Source organism: Pleurodeles waltl, chromosome 10, assembly GCF_031143425.1.
Source record: "Pleurodeles waltl isolate 20211129_DDA chromosome 10, aPleWal1.hap1.20221129, whole genome shotgun sequence".
Taxonomy (NCBI): domain Eukaryota; kingdom Metazoa; phylum Chordata; class Amphibia; order Caudata; family Salamandridae; genus Pleurodeles; species Pleurodeles waltl.
In genome coordinates, this window is record NC_090449.1 from 222082084 (window position 1) to 222105544 (window position 23461).

Consider the following 23461-nt stretch of genomic DNA (forward strand, 5'->3'; position numbering starts at 1 on the left):
TACAAATTTTGATGGTTCCCCAAGATAAACTTCCAATCAGGCCAGACCTTTTCATGCAGAACCACTGCAAAATCAGGCACCCTGATCCCCATCAGCTCAATCTCGTGATCTGGCTCCTTAGGGCCTAGCATTTGGCTTCCTAATCTCCTTCAAAAGTGTTGTTAACTTATGGGGCTTGGAGCTGACGCATTGCTTAACATTGGTTGGCTTCATTGTCTCTTACATTTGCTTGCTTCCTCTGTGTTAGCTTGTATGGACTTTCCTTCTTCCTCTTGTTTGTCCCTTCCCTGGAACATGGACACATTGTGTCTTTCCACTGCTTACTTTTCAGGCGCAACATTTTTCTTTTTATTTAAGCACAGCACAAGGATGCAGGTGTTTTCCAGCTCTTTCCTTTTATACTTCTCTGCCAATTCCCCGTACGCAGTGCTCTGGTGTTTCTCTCAAACCCATGTGTGTATCCACCATTTCCCATTGCTTTTCCACCCTAGTTCTCTTCCCGGCCAGCTCCTCTTGGCTCGTTTTCGCCTATTTGTTTACACTCCCTAGTGCTCCACTTTGATCTCAACCAGTATCCTTTTTACCCACCTCTGTAGCTGCTGCGAGACTCGCCCCCCTCCGTTGCTTTTGCCTCCCATTCACCCCATTTCACTTCTGTCATCCCCCTAGTCCACTAAGTTGTTTCGGCCCCTACATGTACTGTTCTTCCTGTCCCCTCTCCCGTGTGTTGTTCCCCACCCCATCGGCTTTAAAACAAAAAAAACTATTTTTAGTTAGTGAACCTACTTGGATTGCTAACTAAAAAGAAAAGAAAGATGCTGCAACATTTTGTAGGTGCATGCACCTTTAAAATAGCGCTTCCAAGAAGTCTTAAAGGCAAGACCTATTGTCTTTGCTAGTGCTTGTTGTAAATACTTTCTGCTTGTGACAGTCCCAGTAAGAATTGATATCTGGACCCTCTCTATACGTAGGAATCTGCTTCTGCTTTCGTCCTTATTAGGAAACAAGGCAATGTAGCTGTGCATCTTTGGAACAAGTCTCTCCCCTGAGGATATTAACTGACACGGTTAAACTATTTTGTAGGTCGTTAAATTATGTCATTTTGTCCTGACTGACAATAGACAAATACATTTGGAATGCGAAATTTACTGACTGCTTGGGAAAAGATGTTGCACCCCGGCATTTCTCAAACTATGCAGCAGCACGCATTGAAATGTAGAAACATGTATGTCAGAATGCACACAGAACGTCATCTGCCCATGTTCCACCTATGCGGGCGCTTTCTCCAGTGCAACTACAATGGTTTCCCCTAAATTGGAAGTTTGACTTTTCATTGTGAATATTTACATTTTCGAACCTTCCACGTGGAAATTTCTCCATAACTTCTCCGGATTTTGCTCCCCAGTCTCTGGTTCCACAGCAGATACTCTCAGCCGATCCTGTCTCATTAGCATCGTGTCATTTTTAGTTTTCTCATATTGTCTTTGTTCCCCCTTCCCGACCCGCTGCCCTCTTTAGTGCTGGGTGTGTTTTGGCCTAATTGGGAGTTACGAGTACCATGCAGTTTGAGTTCTTTCGACATAGCTCACAACCTAAAGTTTAAGCATACTCACGCCATCCAGGACAAGTTACTTGGTGCACACCTAATTACCGGTGGTAATCTAGTCCATCTTTTGGTTCCTCTTTGTAGTTATCGTTTTTGTTTTTACTTTATTTCCATCTGCATAGTTTCAATTCATTGCTCTTTCTTGGGTCCTGTACGGTCAACTTTCACAAACACACAATTTTCTCATGAGACCAGTTATTTATTATTAACACTGGCATAAGTGAGAGGACAGAAGAAAAATGTGCATATATCTTGCCTAGCAAGGTTTGTGAATAGAGGCTGTCTGTTTACAAAACCGGATGATTTTTTAAAAGATTTTTGATCTGGGTGTTTTTTTAGGGGGGAGTTATTTTTCCGCTTCCCCATGAAATGTCAGGGACCCACCTGGCGTATGGGTGTACTCAAGGCTCCAGCAACTTATTTTTTAGTAGAATTAAGTTTGTGGGACTAGCGAGTCAGTTTCTGAAGCTTGCAATTGCCAATAGAAGCAAAATGTCAGGCCTCCTCAGCCAGTCGGATTAATTTTCCTGTGCAGAGCAGGTTCACAAAGCGCACGATGACTGACTGGGAAAAACATCTCAACCTATCCAATTCGATTTTTATTATTGTTAAGTGTCTGTCCATGAACCAGTTCATGCACTTAAAAAGACAGATATACACACATTTTGTCACTTACTGTTTCTATTTTCTTTAAAACTAAGAACCACGTTTACAACTAAATGGATGTTGCTGTATCTACATGTCTAGTTTGATGTAATTTAGTACTGCAGTTTTCACTGTGTACAAAGGCCAACAATTCCTGTGGTAGGTGAATAGAAAATGTAATTTAAGGGAAAAGCTCTGGAACCTTTATACCCTAGACACATCAGTACGAAATTTAAATACAGGAAAGTGAGATGCATGTATGCATACTTTTTTTCTGAAGTTTTAAATCTACTGATCAAAATGGGTAAAATTATTAGCCATCGGAAAAATCGAAAAGCACATTTTCTTTTGACTAACAAGCTTAGACCTTGCCGTAGCAGCTACAGGTCTGCCAGGGTGATGGAGTCCCAGGCTTATGCCACCCTGGTGGTGAACTGTGTGCACTATTACAGACAGAGATTTCTGTGCATGTGGGCCACCTATATTTTTCCTTTCCAGGTCTTTATCTCTGGCATAGTGGATGGGAGCAGGCAAGTGTAGTGAAACCAGCACTGTGACCGGGCAAAACTTTGGCGGATGGCCCACCAGGTCAGAAGTTTACACTGGTAGATCTAGTGGAGGTTATGCTTGTGCAAATATGACACTACCCACAACTCTAAATGGGGCGGGGAAGATGTTTGGTGGAGCTGGAGCATCACCCCTCCAAACTGTAAATCGTGGTTACTTTGCACTTCACCCAGGAGAAGCATTCTAGTTTTCATCATAATTTTGACAAATCTGCACGAAACGTAATTCACTCTAGTGCAGCGGTTCTTAACCCTTTGACTTCTGTGGACCCCCACTTAATATTGGAACCTGGGGACCCCCAGTGAATCATTACTAATATCTGAAGTCCCCAGCCTGAGCATTTTCGATGATTTGAACCACAAAACAATACCCAAATCATACAGAAACAACCATTAGTTACCCAAATACACACATGATAAAATATTTTATTTAATTCATAAACAAATAATAAAAAAATCTAATTTTTCATTTTTATGGCTAAAGCCACCCCCAGGCCAAGTGCCTGCTGAACAGAGCCTCTGGACTTGCCCAGTGGTCACAGAAGATGGAACTGATACCTCCCAGGGCACTTAAGTAGATCATAGAAAATACTTTCACAAAGAAAGTGGCAAATTAGCTTCTTTCTAAGGCCTGTAAATACCAAATATTTAAGAAAACAGTACATTACAGTTACTATTCCAAAACCTGAAAAAAAGATTGAAATTCTAATTTTATTGTGACCTATGTAACTACCTCCCCCAGTGCATTGCTCCACTTGTGACTTAATGCGAAATGTCTTAGATGCCATGATCAATTGTATTAATATACCAAATCAAATGACCGAAGATATCACTCAGCCCACAAACAATTGATGTTTCCATGTTTATTTAAGGACAGTGGAAATACATATTTGTGTTTATACCCTCTTCACCCTTCAAGTGCACTCCTAGGAGCAGATTCACAGAAAAACACATCAAAGAAGAAGTGCTGCTCCTGTTCGCCATCAAGATTTATAATGTTGAAGACAGGTACAGTGTCTGTCTCCATGCCGCCGAGCGGTACGCCCCTGAGAGTCCGTCAAAGCACCATGCAACTTCAAGAGAAACCAGACTGTTGCCTTCAAGTCCTGTATTGACGTCTGTACTAAGTTTGACACTCACACACACAGTGGCTTCACTTCATGGACATCACCTTCGCCCTCGAGATCCACATCATTGTCAACGATGAGATATACATTGATTCTATTTCGGAAAAACATTGTACTCCTAAAACACATTTGCCACTATCTTCAGACTGGTTTTGCCAATTGCAGTGCCTCGCACTTGGGAAATAAAATACTCCAGAACTCGTTGTCTATCAAGCGGAATAACTCCGGAAGTAACTTTGTCTGGGAGTCCTCGTCCAAAAAGATCATCCTCTCCAGGCTTATCTCCATCTACTGTGGCTTCTCCAGTACCTGTGCCATCACCACACCAGCCACCAGTAATTCCCAAAGCATTGCCTCCTTTTGCTCCTGATAGATATCAAAAAAGAAATAAAATGCACAGGAGGTCATGAGCATATTATAGACCGTGTTTTAAAACCGATATATATCAGACTATGGAGGAAGTTGTGCAACAGCTCAGCAACAACCATGAAAACTGTATTATTATTAACTGACAAGTCAGACGATCATGCATGGAACTCCCAGAGACTTGATGAAAAGGAGCATGTGGTTGTGGGAAGAAGTCACAGTAAAGATCTAATTGCGAGTGTAATAACTCCAAGAGCAAGTTTAAATAGCACATTTAATATTTGTCATAAATGTTAGTTAAATATGACATTAAAACAAAATAGACAGCTGTGTTTAGTCTGAGTACATGTGGCTGAGCACTACCTTTTGGTTATGTGTCAGACCAATGCTGCGCAGGCAGTAAATTGTTGGTGCTTCATTAGACCCAACCAATATATTATTAATTTGCAGCATCGTAAGAAGGTGAAATCCTCTCATTGAAAAGCCATAAATGATAGTCTAAAAAGCACATGAACTGTTGTCAATGCTTCTGGTGGTTCATTAATCATTGTTCAGTGGTCACTGCTGCCTGTGGAAGGATTGCTGTCGTGTATTTGCTGTACACAGCAGCATTTGGTGTTGAGGGCTGTATTTATTTGTCTTTAGTAGTACTGTTGGCCCGCGGACAAAAAAACAGATATTAGTAAAAGCATCTTCTAAGTTTGTTTATATCTTTGTTTCTTTTAAGGCCTACATGTGGTTGAAGACAAAAACAAGGTGATGGCTGAAATGCTTGAATTAATCTCAGCCCCTGGCAATCGCTAGGGCTACATCCCAATCCATCATGTTTTTATCCACCATGCCACCTCAGATTGGACCCAGCCATATGCAAATCAGTCTTGACCTTACTCCTCGTGTGAACAGTCCAGCCCGAACTGCCAGGCCACGTCCTCTCTGAACCAGAACACAACCAACCTAGGACCGGTTTTGCCCTAGTTAGAGTTCTTCAGCCAGTTATAGCTTGGTTCCAAAGGCACACGTCTGGGCATACCCAGTGCACTTAGGGTGGCAAAAACAACAAGAAGTTGGATGGAATTCTTGAATTAATTTCGGCCACTGGCAGCCGCTTGGGCCTCATTCCACCACATTGTTTTTTGACCACCATTCCACCACAGTTGGGACCTGGACATATGCAAATTAGTCTTGACCCTGCTCCTTATGGAATCACTCCAGCTGGAACTGCAAGGCCAAGTCCTCCCTGAACTGGAATACAAGCACATGCAAAAACAAGAAGGTGATGGGTGGAATGCTTGAATTAGTTATAGCCACTGGCAATTGCTTGGGCCTCATTCCAGTCCATCATTTTTTTTGCCCACCATTGGACCCAGCCTTATGCAAATCAATTCTTGGCCCTGCTTTTCTTGGGAGCAGTCCAGCCTAAACTGCCATGCTAGGTCCTCCCTGAACTAGAAGACTGACCTCTATACCTCAGTGTCCCAGTTATTATTTGGGCTATGAATACAAACCACTAATTTCAAGTTGGTAAGATAATGTTGCTGTATTAATTTTACTAGCAGTTCCTTCCGACAGGATCTCCAGCAATCTTAAATAAATGGCCTACAAATATGTTCAAACCACTTATGTCTTGGTAGATAAACTGAGATCTGCGATGTCTCCAGCTGCAGTGGCAACAAGTTTCTGTTACAGAGCTCCAATCTGAGAGAGGAGGCTTGTTCATGGGTGTAGGGGTTATGCAAAATATTTTATAAAAGGTTGCAGAGTTTATACAAACACTATATTGGTCGTCTTCATGCTTCATTGGATTACAGTGCAACGGTCGAAAAATCCAAATGGCCATAACTAAAAGACATTTTACAGCAGAAGCACGGGCTGCTCAGTCTCCAGCCACAGACGTTATCTGATGGATATCAAGCACCTTTATCTCAAATTGCTATATTATTAAATATGTATTATTTATTAACTAGTTATCCTCTCCTCGCATAAAGTTCATTCTGGTGGGGTGCCTAAACCAAAAAAATAAAAAGGCTGGTTTACACGTTTCCTGAGGTCCTTAAAGAACGATTTGCATATGCTTATAAAAACTATGGTTGAGAGCTCAATTCACAAAGCTTCTGAGATCTTGTAATTGAAGGGAAAGAAATAGAACCAACAGCTATGCAGCTAAGGAATTTACTTCACAGCCAAATAATTTGGAACAAAAATGCACTAAAAATCTCTATACACTACTGAAAATAATACACCCCTACCATACAGTTTTCCAAAGAGTGCAACACTCTTCACACCTTCTCTGTAACTAATACCCACATCAGACTTACTAGTGTTTTGGCAGTTCTCTATTCAGGCACTACTAACTACCCTCAGTTAAATGTCAATTAGGAGATTTATAAGCACCAAACTATCGTTGCTTCTCCAAATAAACCATGCCTTTTAGAAGGTATAATTACATTTCCATTCATGAACCCCAGCCACTACACAGGAGGATCATAATAAAGCATCGTACGAAAAGGTCTGTGTTGAGACACTTGAACCTCTAATTTCAAACTGTGCAATGCTGTACTCCAAAGGGTTGGATAACTGAAGAGCTCAAACAATACTGAATTGCTCCTTTTGTATTCCTCACAATGAGCCGATATTCACATAATGTCCATTGTTCATTTTTTCTTTAAAAGTCTCAGCGATATGGTTTGTTCACTGTTTATCCCTAGGCACACCAACATCAGATTATACACAAGTGGTAATGAAACATTGGACTTGGCCAAAGCATAGAAATAAACTTTCAGAACGTACAAAGCAATTTAACAGACATTTATAAATAAGGGTAATCGACCCTCTTGGTACTCTGCAACGTATGTATTTCCTCTGGAATACAACACCACTATTTCCTCTTCCTCAGGGCCCAAAAGGTGGTATAGACGCCAGGGTAACTTGGATTTGATCTTTTCTTAGCCACTAAATATGGTTTCAAATTAGATCAGTGATTACTCACATGTCAGCTAGCCCAGGAATCCTACTTTCCGCTGCCAATTCTCATGGATGTTCTAAATAATTATTATTTTCAGCAGTGGTAAAGTGTTAATTTGTAGACTTTCGCTGAAGCCGATAGAGACAATTCTCTTCGTAAAGCACCCTTTTGATGTTTCTATCCAGCCATAACTTATGTTTGCAATCACTGTTTTCTTCTAGAAGATGAAGTACAAAACAAATTCACTAGTGACCATGGTTAGGAAGAGCTGAGGCTCAAGTACATGAGTCTAAATAACTAAACTATAGTGTACACTGGAAGAATTATCTAGCAAACTGAAGAGATTAATGGATATGTATGGCTTCATTCCCATTTGTATCCTACATAGCTCCACTATAGCCACGGCCATTTTTTGGGTATTGTCTTAGACATTACTCTTTCTTTGGATTCTAAGGTAGTTAAGTAAGCCTCACATTTAGGCTTTAGGGATTCATGTTTCTCTTGCAGCGAGTGACTTAGCTAAAATCACAGGCCATCATTGGTTCAAATGTTGATTACTGATACTTCCTATATGTGGGCCTCAGTCGTAAAGTGGCCCACCACTCGCAGATCACAGAGCACCCCAGGGCCATCGCCAAAATTGTATGAAGAACTCAAAAACAAAAAAAAACAAAAAAAAGATAATCAGTATTAAACCAACTTTCTGTAGATGCTGGTTGCTATGGGTTAAATGAAGCAACTATGGCTATACTCCTTAATGGGGTATAGCCGTAGCCCCCTAATGGCAGAGTGTACCAAAGAACGTTTGAGGATGAGACTGATCCCGGTAGATGAAATGTTTACCTGTTCAACCTGACTGAAGTTGCGCAAGGCATGGCTGGGCCATATGAGTTACACAAGTGCAAGAGGGTGGGAAACTGTAGAGCACTTTTTGAGCAGAGGAAGCAGCACAGGTTGGACCTGCTCTGTTCCCAGCAGGGACCTGGCGGGTAGGCCCTGGTTTAAACACCCTGACCGTTAAGCACAAAATCCTGCCTCTGTCTAGCTCAAGTACTAAAATTTAATGTACATTGGGCAGTACATATTGGTAGAAAACACTATGAACCCCAGTGTAGGAAATGAAAAAGTATGTGCTAGTAGGCCAGAGGACGTGAGCAGCTATATTCCTGTAGGATTGATGGTCTTGGAGAAAAAATGCTCTGCCACTGTTTTTGAGCCACCGTTTCTTCTCCAGCACCAACAGTAACTTCACTGATCCTCCCCCTCAGGTGTACGTTACAGTCAATGTACCTGTACCCAGTAACCTGAGATGTGCACCCTTTGCCCTGCTTTTTACACCCCGGTACACTTTCAGCCAGCCTCGGCACACCCTCAGCCGTGTACTTCATATGCTGGTGCCATCTGCAAATATGAGCACCCTCAGCTAACACTCTACAAATAGCTGTTTGGCGATGGAGAGGTGGTTATCGACAACGTTGAATTTGTCATCCTCCTACTCGTCGACTGAGCAAGCTTTATTGATTTTATTTGTTGACGTGATAGTTTATTGCCAACGTAGTCAACTTCTTCGTCATTGAAGCTGTCCTTTTTGACCGGTTCGTAGATGATAAACCTTTCAATGTACACATTTTTTATTTCTTCTTTGGTAACTCTGGGTCTGGAGACAGTGGCCTTTTTTCTTGTGGCTGTAGGTCCTAGGAGCCTTGTTGTCTTTCTATTTCTCCTTTGGCGAAAACCTGACCAGAAGTCTCACTTCTCTAAGATGGGTTTCAATCCCCGTTTCTGTGAACATGATCGATGATTCTGACTTTTTTTTGCAGGTTTGCCATGGACAGCCTTCCCTCACTGTCCTTTAATAATTGTGGAAAAAGTTCTGGATATGTCAAACACGTTAGGGTCATACCTATATCTATGTATGCTTAAAGACATTTAGTTTGAAGTTATTATTCTAAACCATTCCCTTTCCACGGGCCTTAAACAGAGATTTGTTTTTTACGTGAAGCCTCTGCCATCTCATAAGTTTTGATCCGGGTCTGCAATTGTTCAGTGCGCGCCTTCCATTATGTGCCATTGATAATTTGCGAAGCTCTCTCCCTCTCTCACCCTCTCATTTCCATGGATTATATTGACTGCTGCCCCACCGTCATCCATTGTGTTAATGCACTCTGCAAAAGGGGTGCCACACTCTTCAATGCCATTGTTACAGTGGGTCCAGCTAGTATGAGAGCAAAATTAACCAGCTGAGGTTGCGTCCTATCTGTTTTAGGTTGCTTGAGTAAGCCTAGTGAATAGGTCTCAGGAGTGCATAAGTAAGTTTTTCCAATGGTGACAACTAATGTGTCCGTCATCCCATGCCAGTAGTGGGCAAGGTGAGTGCATGACCACAGCATATGAAAGAAATCAGCTTCTAGGAACTTACATCAAAGGCAGTGAGTAGGAGCCCTAAGAGAGATTTTCCCCATGCCTGCCAGGGTGAAGTATGTCCAGTGTTGAACATAAAACAGTATCAGCTGGAATTTAGAATTATGTGATACTTTGTGGGGATATTGCACTGCTTGTAGCCGTTCCTTATCGTTTAATACCCTTCTGATGTCAGCTTTCTGTCTGATACGGAGCATGAACAGCACCGTAGCGACAGGTTGTAGCTGAGCGCGATAGTGCCACCAGACCAGTTAATGACCCAATGTGAATGTGTGCAAGGTCTCTAAGAGCTCATTGGTGGTTGGTTGGCGGAACTGCCTGCGGTTTGGCGCGGAGCGCTGCCTTTATGCGTTCATATGCTAAGAATTGTCCTTCATGAAGACCATACTGTTCTTGGAAGCTCATCAATGTGCCATCATTATATATTTCCCTGACTTGACCTGTAGAGCGGGCATACCATTGAGTTATGGCTTATATGGTCAATTGCTCTGTAGGTAGGGAGAGACCTATGAGTGGGAGTGCAGATGCATATGGGGGGTGAGGCAGGTGAACAGTAAGGCCCTCATTAGAGCATTAGGGGCTACCACCTTGGAACCCATAGTGGTATGGCCGGCAGTAGGGAAAAATGTTGTATGTAGCGCACCAGCGCCAAATTCCAGTTGGCCCAGCATTGTTTCATCCAAAGAGTGGTCAGCTAGCTATCTAGTAGGCCATTGCAGCTTAGCTGCTACATAATATTTCTCAAATTTAGGAACGCCTAGCTGCCCCCTTTCTGTGGGTAATTAAAGCATCAATAACACAACTCGTCTCTGCCTGGGTCCCCATAGCAGTTCACTGAGTCCAGCTCTTGGAAATAAGATCTAGGCAATAGCACAGGGATGTTGAACAATGTAATACAGCAGACGAGGCAGCATCACCACTTCTGCAGTTGCCACCCTGCCCGTCATAGATAGGGTCAGTATGGTCCAGAATTTAGCTTGCAATTTCAGGGCGCGTACCAATGCTCCCACATTAACATCAGTGTTATCCACCTCGGAGTGGTGTACCATGATTTTGAAACAGTCTGGCGCCCAGCACAATGCACCCAACCCATCAGGCAGCGCCCTTGTAATAGCCCTCATACACAGAGGAAAGACACATGATTTATTCCAGTTCATTTTGAGCCCTGAAACCGATTGAAACTGATGCAGAGTCTCCTCTATTCTGGTCAGATCAGCCGCGGAGAGCAAAACCACATTTGTGGTCTCGGTGACTAGAATGGCTAGGTTCGCCCCCACTCAGAAAAGGGACTTCACAAGCAGTTTGACTGCTAGCGCAAACAGTAAAGGTAAGAGAGGACACCCCTTCCCTGTGTCCTTATGTATTGTGAAAGAGTAAGCGGTACAGGGGCCTGTCTTCACTCTCGCAGAAGATGTGGGGTAAACTATCTTTATCGAAGTAGCTGTGCAGCAGCTAAACCTTACACTTTTTCAGCACCAAATGCTTGCAAGTCTAGTCAAGAGAGTCAAATGCCTTTTCCAGATCAAAAGTGAGACATGCGGAAAAGGGGTATTGGGCAGGTGCGGATTCTAGGACCGAGTAAAGCCTCCTGATATTCACGAAAGTGCTGGGCCTGGGACAAATCATGTATGAACTAAGGGGGGCTCCAGCAACATACTGGTTGCCAGCAACTTGCTAAGAACTTTATTGTCAGAGTTAAGTATAGAGAGAGGCCAATAAGCAGCTATGTCTATAGCATTTTGGCTGGGCTTCAAAACTGAGGTGATCAGAGCCTCGTTAGTAGACAGCTGTGAGCTGTCCATAGTTAACATGCTGTCATAGAGCTTTGCTAGAATAGATGACAGCTGGGGCGAGAATATAGTATTGAACTCGGAGGGGATCACCTCTGTGCAAGGAACTTTCCCAGATGCCAAATCGCAAAGTGCGCCCTTAATTTGATTTTTGGTGATAGAGCCATCTATCTGCCAGTGCGGCGTCAAATGTGGGAGTCCAACCCACTAGCAAGAAATCAATAACATTTTGAGGGAGTGAAGCCACGCACTGATACAGGCTTTGGTTAAATTACCAAAATGCAGTGTTAATATATTTTTGCTGGTACTGCAGGTTCCCCAAGTGGTCCCTGATGGATTTTGCCGTAGTGTGTATCTGGGGACCTAAGGGGCCAGGTGGGAGGGAGTGTTTGAGCACTTGTGCTAATAATCTGTCCGTCTTGTCTTCTCATGTGTTTTGGCAAGGTATGTTGCATAGTCTAGGCATCGTAGCTTTTCCATGCATTCAGGATGCGGCTTCAGGAGATCTGATAGTTGCTTTGGGAAGGAGGGAGGGATGTGTGTGAAGCAGTGGCTGAGTTTGTCTCTGTAACATACACTTCATGTTCAAATCTGTGTATGGTATCCAGTAGGAAACGTAGGACCCCAGTCTTGATGCAAAGCCCTGGTCTTGATTTCCACTCAATTAATGGCTAAGCCATACCTTCACTCTCTTGGAAGAACTGTTAAAAATGTGTTTCCATGTCATCTTGGAAGAGACAGTTAGCGAGCATCGCACTCTGCATGCGCCAAATTGGGATAAGGGAGAGAAGTCTATCCAACTTAAGGTTGTCACAAGACAGTTTTCAGTTTATTCGCAATAGTCTGGAACTGGACTACTATCCCTGTGGTGTAGATAATCGATCTAGCCAAGCGAAAAATGTTATGTGCTGGAGAGTAAAGAGTATTCACTCCTACTTGGGTGACATACATTCTAAACATCCACCCCTGCAAAGCTTTCCAGCCACCTACTTAACTCTTTGGCATGTTGCGCTGGCGCAGCTTCTAGAAGCAGAGATATAGATCTATCTAGCTTGATGCTGAGGCCACTATTAAAGTCTTCCCCCCCCCCTAGATCCGTGGGACACCGGGCCATTTAGCTGGTTTTCTAGTGAGGGAGATCCAGAATTTACTCTGATCAGTGTTAGAGGCATAGATGCTTTCCAATACCAGTTGTGTCCCATCTAGTTTACCATAAGTTAAGACATATCTACTGTTCTGATCCAACTGGGTGCGCACAACAACCATGGGACCCCCCCTATACCACCCAAATCAGGGCCCCTTTTGCATAAACGGAATATCTAGTGGCATACACTTGGACTCTTCAGCGGCGCTGAAGTTTTTCTTTCTCTGTATCCATAAGGTGGGTCTCGTCCAGAAACACCCTGTGTGCGCCCCATCACAGCAGTGAGTAGTGGACTTTGTAGCATTTAATGGGGGCCTTGAGACCTCTTATATTGCAGGTGATTAACTCGTATGTTCATGTAACGGTGGTCTCATCTCCAGATTGACAACCCGGCTACCTGAAATCTACAGTTTATTCAGAATTTGCTCTAAAAGACGCCAACCTTGTGGAATAGAAATTGTTAATTTCTAAATGCTGAATCCCTCAAATGATAGTCTTAATGTACATTAAGAATAAAAAGCAACAGCACTTGGAAAAATATGCTCTTTCAAAGTGATTTTTAGAGCACTTTGTTACCAGTTACTTTAGTAACTTTTGTCCACATATTTTTCTTTTGCAGATGACCTACCAGAGCATTTGCCAAGTACAAGCATTGGAAGGCCATTTACTTTAAAGGGCACACAAAGATGATACCGATATTGATTTTGTAAAGTAATACATACAATTGAAATTCAACATAAGTTTTTGTCTTTTGAAGTACAGTTATACTTTTATATTCAAATGTTTTTCATGGAAATAAATGAATAAGTTGGATTGAAGCCTCTTTTTGTGTGTTTTTCAGGTAGCTTTATTCAACTGTTCAGTTATCAATATTGTTTTCTTTATGTTATAATTTTACTGCTTCTGTCACTCCAGTTTGAAAAAACTGATTTTATGAACTTTGTAGCAGATACATATGGCATATGCAGTCAGGCAAAATCCTCACATTTTGACTACCTGGGAGGGTGCCAGGCAGTATACATGTCAGTTCACCCCACAAAAAGTGGTCCTGCATTACAATTATTTTTCTTGATGAATTTTATCTTCAGATGCCTTTTTATCGAAGGGTACTTGTATATTCCAGTAAGTATGCAGAAAGATCAGTTATTCTACTGTGAAAACTGCCAACCAAGCCCTTCTCCCTAAATCCCGGTATAATTCCAGTTCATGTAATATACATTTGAAGGGATCCCAAAAGTTTGCTTATTCAGTTAGAAGCCTGGTTATGCCTCGTGTCTTGAGCAGGTTGGTGAGGATAGCACTGTAATTAACTGTAATAATTGTTCCTGTTAGGATTGCTTTTATATTTCAGACATCAGCAGATACATATTTTGTGTCCTTAATATTCTCAGTTTTTGCAAAATAAAAACTACCTCTTGCAGTAAAACAGTTTCTGCAACGTTGCATTGAAACTTGTGCTAAAGTCTTATTGGTGTGCATTCCACCACATAACATATCACATTACGAGTTTAAAATTTACCAAACATTTTAGTGGATGATGGATTAAGGGATAGATTATACTATCCAATTTGAATAGCCTCTTAGACTTTTTTTTTAGCAGATTCTTTACCTTGCTCAGGATACGCTGATTGTCTTTCTCATTAAGATGTTTCTCCAGCACTGGATTATTCATACATTTGCATGTAGATTGTCACCCTCCTTTCATTTCACCTCTCACTGTGAATAGGCTTGAAACTCTGTCCCACTAGCCCATTTCAGAATCTTTCTACCAGATTGTCATTCTTTGATGAGAGACAGAGACAGAAAATGGCTGGGAAACATGTTTCTATGAAGATAGCCTTTTAGAATGTGTGACCTTAAACCAAATGTTAAAGTTAACTCTCAGCTTTAAAGGAGCCATCTAGTATAGAGGAAAGAACAATTCTCTTTATCCAGTTCTGCATCTCTAACAATCCTCAACGGTTTATTTGATGATATTAACTTGGGTCTCAAACCCTTTTGTTATATCACTCACCAGATGGCCCTTCAAGACATGTTTATAATAGATTTTATCAGATAAGTATGGTGCAATCAGTCTTAAAAGGTGAACACACTTAGAAATTTCGTAAAGGACCTCCAGTAGCCTCTTTAAGAATCAACAGAACAGATATCTGAAGGAGGTATTTAAGAAACTTTTGATACTCCCACAAATGGGATGATAGAAAAATACCTAAAGCAGCCTAAAGTAAAAGTATTGATCAGCTGGCTTTTGCTTGCACTTGAGTTTTTAAGAACGCAGAATTCATATGATGACCCTTCAAAACATGATACACTTCTTTCATAATGGCATTAAATAAGGGAACATAGACTTGGAGGGTGCATGATTGCACTTTTCTATCTAAACGACCACATCAAGTTATTCCAATGTATTGGTATACAGGATTTTAAACTCATTCAGCTTCAAATCTATTTCAAGAATGTTCACCTAATGGCTACTGCCACACTCAACATACTAGCAAAAGATAGGTTACACTGTCTGTCAGTACCTAAACAATTGGTTGTAAGAGCACCATCAGAACATCACGCAATTACAACTATGGAAAGTATGATAGACCACTTAACATAAATAGTCATTTTGGTGAACACCCCTAAGCCCTAGCTTTAACCATCACAAAGTATAAATTCTCCATTGGGGGTTCTTCTTCATTCTTCTTAGCCATCAGATATGTCAGCAGGTCTAGCAACATCCCAAATCACTTTGGGTAATTATATTTTGAAACATAAAATATTTGTTCATTATTTTAAATAAAAATGGTTAACAACTGTCTTTTGAGGGTATTATCTGTTTGGCACTAGCTATTTGGAACCTTCAGTGCTGTTCAGTTCTCAATCCACAATTAATATTTTCTTTTTCACCTTTGATTTTGTCAACCTATTTAAAGTGTCTCTTGTTTATAAATGTTTTATTTTATGCTATTGCTTCCCTCCAGATTTCCAGCCATGAAGTTTTTTAGGATTACAAGCTGGAATGGATAGTGTATTGCTTTTCCTCTGTTTGGACAGGAGCAAAAACACAGACTTCTGCTGGTCATGAATTACATCATCCTGAAAATGTGGTTGATAAAGAATTTGCTCACAAAGTTCTCTGTTATTGGACCTTTCATGTATTCACATGCTTTAGTCACCCACGTTGTCGAGCTGGGACTCCTACAGTAGCATTAGAATTGTTGTTGGTGTTAACCATAACCCTCAGGTAGTAACAATGGCTCTTTAGTGGCCCAGGTACATCATTTAAAAAGAGTCAAACTTCAACCAATGAGTCTGAATACCACACCCTTACAGAGGCCACCATCCTTCAGATTTCTTCTGCATGTCATATTTGGAGGGAGTGCCCTTAGGCTCTGCTCAGATCTTTCCAGATAAGTCTTTTCTTCTCTTTTGTCCATATTGGTTATATGTCTTATATAATTATTGAAGAAGCTTTTCAACCTTTTAAATGCTTTAAGTTATAAGATACCACCAAAAAGAGCCTTTTTAGACCCTGTGGCTTTTGTTTCAAAACAATACCATATGGTTGTATTTGTTGCCTTCATCCACCTCATAAACAGTAAGATTGCAACATATTTTCCCCAGAAACCTTAAAGGATAAGGAGGAAAGGCTTTTATTGTGCTTATTAAAAAACTACCCATAAAAGATTTCACTCTCAAGGGAAAAAAAAATGTATCTGAAACAGGTTTTAGTGTTCATTAACATAATAAGCTGAAAAGAGACCCAAGAGGCACATCAAACTCCCCCGAGATGCATCAGACTATAAAAACACCAACATTTCAACAAGAGCCGTCTTCCCCCCAAAGAAGCCACATACTGAGTTGAATGCTCATCTTCAGAACCGCAGAGCATACTATTTTTTGCCATCTTCTTTCCCTTCCCATACATTCGCCCACAGTAAGTGTGTGGATGAAACTTGTAAAGGAGGAACACCAAAGAGCCACTAATTCAATTAATTTATTTTCTGTTTAACCAGTCTTACGCAGTCCCAATAATTTGTATTTCAGAGTCGGGAGTAACATCAGAAGCCATGCCATCTCATACATCCTCAATAAAAATATTGGAGCATCAGTCTTCCAGACTGCTGGAAACTGATGCTTCATAAGATGAAGGGTTATTTGGCTATGCATTTAGCTCTGGTCAATTGAGAGTCAAAAGTTTAGAATATGATGATGATCCAAAGTATCCTACTATCCTATCAGACAGCCTCATGATGGGACATGTGATTATCACCCAAGGTCTTCAGAAACCTTTTGTTGAAGAATCACAGTCTTTTCATTGACTGTTGCACCAGGGGTATGAAGCATACTATGGAGACTGTCAGTACCCTAAGACTAGCGATGATGAACTACTGCTATGCTTCCCAGCCAAATAGCAACCGCACCATTCACCAATTCAGACTCCATAGAGGATGCCTGCTGGTCCTCAACTTAATGAATCAGTTGCTCAGGTCGGGTCTTCAGCTAAAAAGCCACATTCATTTGGTTTGACTCTTAAACCCATGCAGATTTTCCATCTGATAATGACCAGGATGAAACAAGACACCTTTTGCCAAGAACCCATCAATGGAATGATTATGTGGCTCTGTCATCGGATTCTCCAGTGCCCACAGACTCCCCACTGGATGATATAGCAGGATTTCATGCTGGTACTGAAAAGGCTTCTAAATAGTTTGAGTTATCGCTACCAATTTAAGGTAGACTGTTTTCTGTACAGCTTCAAAGAGACACCAAAGAAGTCAATTAGATCCTATTATCAATCACATATGAGTTAAGGCCTTAAGATTATGCAGAATGCAGCTACAATATCAACAATTGTACCTAGACAGGACAACAAAATACAAGGCACCAGACACTACATCAGCATGTTTAACGGATCCACCTAAAGTGGCCCATAGTAGTAGTACAAGCAGCGCAAAGGAGGTACAGCACCCCCGAAAAAGAATGCAGACTCCTAGACAATATTGGAAAGAGGATTTCCTCTATGGCTGTGACAACCGCCAGCATTGCAAATACTTCAGTAATTCTAGGTCATTTGGACAGACGGATGTGGTCTAACCTGGCTCCATTTTTGGAATACTTATCAGAGATAAAAAGAATGAGGCTTTTTAAAATACTTAAAAAAGGAGATCAAACATCGGCTGCAATCACAGATGCATTTATGGGCGTTGCAAACACAGTATTGAGGCAGCTGGCTCGAGCAACTCTATGAACAAGGCACAAATTGCTTCACTGCACTTCATTTAGTCCAGAAGTGCAGAGTAGGATTTTATATGTGCCATTTAATGGAAAGTCCATGGGTAGGAATTATGTAGCCGAGACACTCCAATGAATACAGATGGACATGAAAACAGCCAGATTGCTGGAAGTCCTCCAACAATACAGACAGCAGCCATTTTGACCTTATAAATGGAGAAGGCAATCAGCCTATAGAGGTAGATACCAACAGCACAGGTATTAATCATTCCATGTACAGCACCAACCATACATCTGCGATTTCATCCTCAGTTCAGACCATCAGTATTGTCATATTCCTGGACTATGCCAAGATGAAGAAGCAGTTCTCAGTAAATATCGCAGCACACTGGAAAAAGATGCTGACGAAACGCAGGTACCGTTCACCAAGAACTACCATTGAGTAGATGGGAAATTTTTCTTTTGCTTGGCAGTTTGGAAGATGATCAATGTAGTCAGATGAGTCCTTGAACTGGTGGGAAAGGTTCATTCTTTGGAATTTAAGAACCCTTACCAAAACAGCCCAAAATAGAATGCAACGAACGTACATATAAATTAGTTGCAAGAGGAAATTCTCTTTAAAAAAAAAAAAAAAAGGCAGCAATAGAAAGGATCTCCAAATCCTAATACAATTTAGGACTCTATTCTTGATTTTTTTTTTATCCGGAGAAAGACAGGAGAATGAAGACCAGTTATGAACCTACGGCAGTTCACTGCTTTCCTCAAAAAACAAATGTTTCTGATGGTATCCTTGTGGAATATTATTCAACTGACAAGTTTGAACCTGCAGAATGCCTTTAGGAAGAAAGATGGGTTCGGATAGAGGATTGACATGGTGGGCAAAAAGGTCCATTATATCAAAAGGTCTTGGTTCCCTGATAAAACCTCCAACCTATATTGAAGGATGTGGAGCTCATCTCCAATACCTGGCTACCATTGGCAAGCGGACTTGGAAAGAAAGTCACCTTCATATAAACCTACAGGGGCTTCGTTACAATTAAGTATTCAGTTCTTCCTTCTGACAATGATAGGGTCCTCAGTTTTGTTACGCACTGACAATACACAACAATATGTTAAACAATGAAGCAAAGAGGAACAAGATCAAATAACTTCTCAGGGAAGCACAGACCCTCTGGAACAGGGGAATACAGCACAAACTGTCTTTAACGCTTGGACAACAATTGGGCAGATGCCATGAGTAGTTGTGTATACTGTTGTCACAAATGGGAACTAATCCAAGCCCAGAAAGGTCCCAAGGTGTTTGAAATGTGGGGGAACTTGACGATCGATCTCTTTGCAGCAGACGTAAATGGCAAATGTTAATTAGATGCAAGGAGGCAGATGAAACAATTATGGCCTAATGCCATAGATCGCATGGTCATACTTTAGCATTCTCATTTCGGCCTCTAGCCTAATTCCTGAATAATTATATTTATTAATGGTTCAGCAACGATGAGGCAGTTTTGGTTTACGGACCTTCATCTGCTAACAAAGACACCACAAATTCCGTTAATGCTAAAACGATATCTCATGACCAGAGCCAATGTTCAGTTACATGATCTCAGCACTGCTGAGGCAGCAAGCTTGGCTTCTGAACACATTCCACAAAGCTGCAGAACACTTCTGGTGCTGGCAAGATCTGTGTCAACAAATAAAACGTACAGTGCTAAATGGATAAGGTTTTGTTCATGATGCAAACAAAAACTTTGTTTTATTGTCACACGTCTGCAATACTTCATCAGATGCTTCACTACTTGCTATGTCTCACTCAATTAGGGTTAGCCCATGCCTCGATTAAAGTTCATGTAGCAGCAATCTGCTGTTTAGACGAGAACTCTCAAACGTTGTTTTATGCTAACAAGCTAAAATAAGAATTCATAGAAAGGCCTGTTCAGGTCTTTTCCCTGATGAGAAAGCCTCCTGTAGTTTGGCAATCCAATATAGACCTGTCACAGCTTACTCGGGCATCATTTTAGTTGGTTCAAAGGGCAGGAATAAAGTTCAATCTCTGTAGCAAGGTAGCCCTTCATCTGACATTGGCATCAGCTTGGTGAGACAGTGAAATACAATCCTTCACAATCAATGAGCATTTTCTCTATTTTTAAAGTTGCAAAATAATGTTGAGAAGTAACCCGAAATGTATACTTGAAAGTACCTTCAAACTTCCATGTGAATTAACTAATTATACTAAAGTCATTCTTTCCAAATCCAGCAACGCTTCCACAGTGATCTCTGCATTCTCTTGCTACAAAAAGATGTCCAAAGTTCTATGTGGATAGAGCGAAGGGATTTAGAAAGTCAGATCAGCTTTTAATTGCCTTTGGCATCCCACGTACAAGAGGCCATTTCTAATCAGGGATTGCCTGATGGTTTGCAGCTACATTTTCATTTTTCCACACAAAGTTAGGCCAACTACTGCACAGCAAAGTGACAGCTCATTGTACCAGAGGTGTTTCAACATCAAGGCGGTGATTCTAACCGCCATGCGGTTACCGCCAAATGACCGCACCGCGGTCACAAGACCGCAGCGGCCATTCTGGCTTTCCCGCTGTGCTGGCGGGCGACCGCCAAAAGGCCGCCCGCCAGCACAGCAGGAAAGACCCAGCAACGATGAAGCCTGCTCCGAATGGAGCCGGCGGTGTTGCTGGAGTGCGACGGGTGCAGTAGCACCCGTCGCAAATTTCAGTGTCTGCTAGGCAGACACTGAAATTCTTTTTAGGGCCCTCTTACGGGGGCCCCTGCAGTGCCCATGCCATTGGCATGGGCACTGCAGGGGCCCCCAGGGGACCCGTGGCATCCCCTACCGCCATCCTGTTCCTGGCGGGAGACCCGCCAGGAACAGGATGGCGGTAGGGGGTGTCAGAATCCCCATGGCGGCGGAGCGCGCTCCGCCGCCATGGAGGATTCTGTAGGGCAGCGGAAAACCGGCGGAAGACCGCCGGTTTTCCTAGTCTGACCGCGGCCGAACCGCCGCGGTCAGAATGCCCTGCGGGGCACCGCCAGTCTGTCGGCGGTGCTCCCGCCGACCCTGGCCCCGGCGGTCTGAGACCGCCGGGGTCAGAATGACCCCCCAAGTGTCTTAAACAGACATAGACAGAGCGGCAACATGGAAGGATATATCCAACTTCACAAGACTTGAATGTCTGAACGAGACAGTTCAGAAGGATGCGGCAGTGGTTATGCAGTGTTAGGTTATCTTTTTCATTAAGGTGACCCAGTCTTGATATGTCCTTCCATCCACTATCTTCTTTTAATATTGTTTGTTGTGTACTTCTTTTTATTCTAATTCAAATGTGAACATATGAAAGATCCAATACTGGTGAAGAAAATATTTGCTTGTGTATAATGGTGGTTCTTTAGTATTGGCATTTCCATAGCTTCACATGCAACCCACTCTCCTCCCCACTATCTGCCACCGTCATCACAGAAGATCTCGTCTGCCAATATCTAAATCAGGCCCTATCTGTTGCTTTCTGCAGTGAACCTCGATAGTATCCATTGGGGGGGGGGGGGGGGGAGAGAAGCTGTCTGGCCATGTGGCAAGAAATTTTACAAATCCAGTGATTCCTTAAAAAAATACACTCTGATGTGTCAAACACTTGAGAGAACATAGACTTTTATCTCCATTTAAATAAGGGATAGATGGTCTGCTCTGCCATGCCCTGTGAAGCATTTAAACCTGCAATCAGAGATTGGGTGAAAGGATGTATAGCTAAACTGAGATTGGAGAAGAGAAGAAAACTTGTGGAAACAGGCCCCACATTTAGAATTGGAGAATAAATTTACATTAGAGAAGACTGAGAGTCTTTGCTCTTAACTATATACGATCAGATAACAGCACTCATGGCTACAGATAGTGGAATCTCCCAAACCCTTCCAGCTATCCAACAGGAGACTGTAACACCAGGGATATATAGCAGATACGCTCATTTACTGGTTAAGCATGAAACACAAACAGTAGGTTGTCACTGCCATTACTACAGAGGATGAATGGACACTAGCAACCACACAGAGATAGCGAACACATTTTTGTTCAAATGGAAACAATGTTAAAATCAAAAACCTGCTGCACAGCCAGCAGTTACCCTTGAGTTCACAGCTTCTCTTCCAAACTGAGCCATTTCAGGTTCAGAAATAGACCTACTGAAGTACGAGATTATCTGTAAGGAAATAGCGATTTCAATAACCCAGCTACAATATAGAAAGTCACCTGGCCGTATTGGCTACAGGGAGAAATGTATAAAGCAAAAAATCCCTCCTAACCCAACATGCCCTGGAGTTGTATAAATCAGCAAAGAAGGATTGGATTCTACCTGTAGATACTAGAGAGGCCGCGATAGTGGTGATACCAAAGCCAGGGTGGTCATGGAATGGAGACAGCTTGTATTCCTACTCAATACTGAAATCAAAATTCTAGTCAAAATCCTGCCTTGCGGCTCTGATTGACACCCTGGTACACAAAGATCAGAGTGGCTTTATGCCTCACAGTGCAACAAGGTTTAATATTCAAATGCCACACAATGCATTGGCTGTCATGGGGAAAATCAAAATACCTGCAGCTATTTTAGAAATTGCTTGTGAAAAGGCCTTTGATAAGCTTGACTGACCAGACCTGTTTGCCCAAATGGATAAACTAAAGCCTGATCATACATTCTTAGCATACACTGAATTGCTCTACACTCTAACCACGACCCGGAAACAGTTACGAGTACTAGATATGGACAAAGCGGAACGCACCTTTTATGAATGAAACAAAAATACTACATGGAGGGAATAAGGCTGATTGCTTGCTAGCACACCGCCTTCGATCTCAGGCAGTGAAGAGGAGGGTGGCGGAGCTGACTCGATGACAGCTTGATGCGCAAGCAAGACCAGATACTCAAACAATTCAAAGTGTTCTATGTATCCCTCTATGCCGCTGAAGATCTTGGTGCCGACGGTATGGGGACCTATCTGGACTCAGCCCCTCTGCCCCGGACCCCACAGGTGGCTAGAGATGCACTAGATAGGGACATTACCCCGTTGAGGTGCTCTTGCCCATCCAGTGCCTCGAGGCAGGGAAGGATGATGGGTTTGGGGTGGAATTTTATAAGGCCCTTGGTGCCATACTGGCAAGGGTGTACAATGTCTAGGGCGCTGCTGGCTCACTCCCCCTTCAATGCAACTGGGCACGATAACGGTCATCCCCAAGGTGGGGAAAGACCCACAACTGTGTTTCTCCTATTACCATCACGCTGCTGAATGTGGACGCTAAGATCGCCATGGGCATTCTAGCCCACTGGTTGGGTCCATACACATGCAGCATTTAGTAGACCCGGGTCAGACTGTGTTTATTCCTGAGAGATCGTGTGCTGATAACACTAAGCATCTGTCATTTATTGGACAAAATTCAACGTTCACAAATGGCAACCATAGTCTCTGTAGATGCAGAGAAAGCCTTGGACAGGGTACACTGGCCATATTTACATGCAGTTCTGGAGCGCTGTGGCCTTGGCCCCAGGTTCTGTAACTGGATATGCTGTAACTACAATATGGCCAGAGCAGCTGTAAGTGTCAATGGAACCCTTTCTCA

The 23461-nt window shown here is 42.3% G+C and overlaps 1 protein-coding gene and 1 long non-coding RNA gene across 3 annotated transcripts in view; one reads left to right on the plus strand and one right to left on the minus strand.

Moving 5' to 3' along the window:
* CEP20 (centrosomal protein 20) overlaps positions 1–13440 on the plus strand; it is a 79998-nt gene extending 66558 nt beyond the window's left edge. The window contains exon 5 of the mRNA XM_069210200.1: positions 13247–13440. Coding sequence (XP_069066301.1) covers positions 13247–13317 — 71 coding nt within the window. The 3' untranslated portion in view covers positions 13318–13440. The remainder of the gene's footprint in view (positions 1–13246) is intronic.
* Positions 3303–23461, minus strand: part of LOC138261348 (uncharacterized) — a 117591-nt gene continuing 97432 nt past the window's right edge. For both annotated transcript variants that reach the window (XR_011199085.1, XR_011199084.1), the window contains one exon: positions 3303–4310. This is a non-coding gene — a long non-coding RNA (uncharacterized lncRNA). The remainder of the gene's footprint in view (positions 4311–23461) is intronic.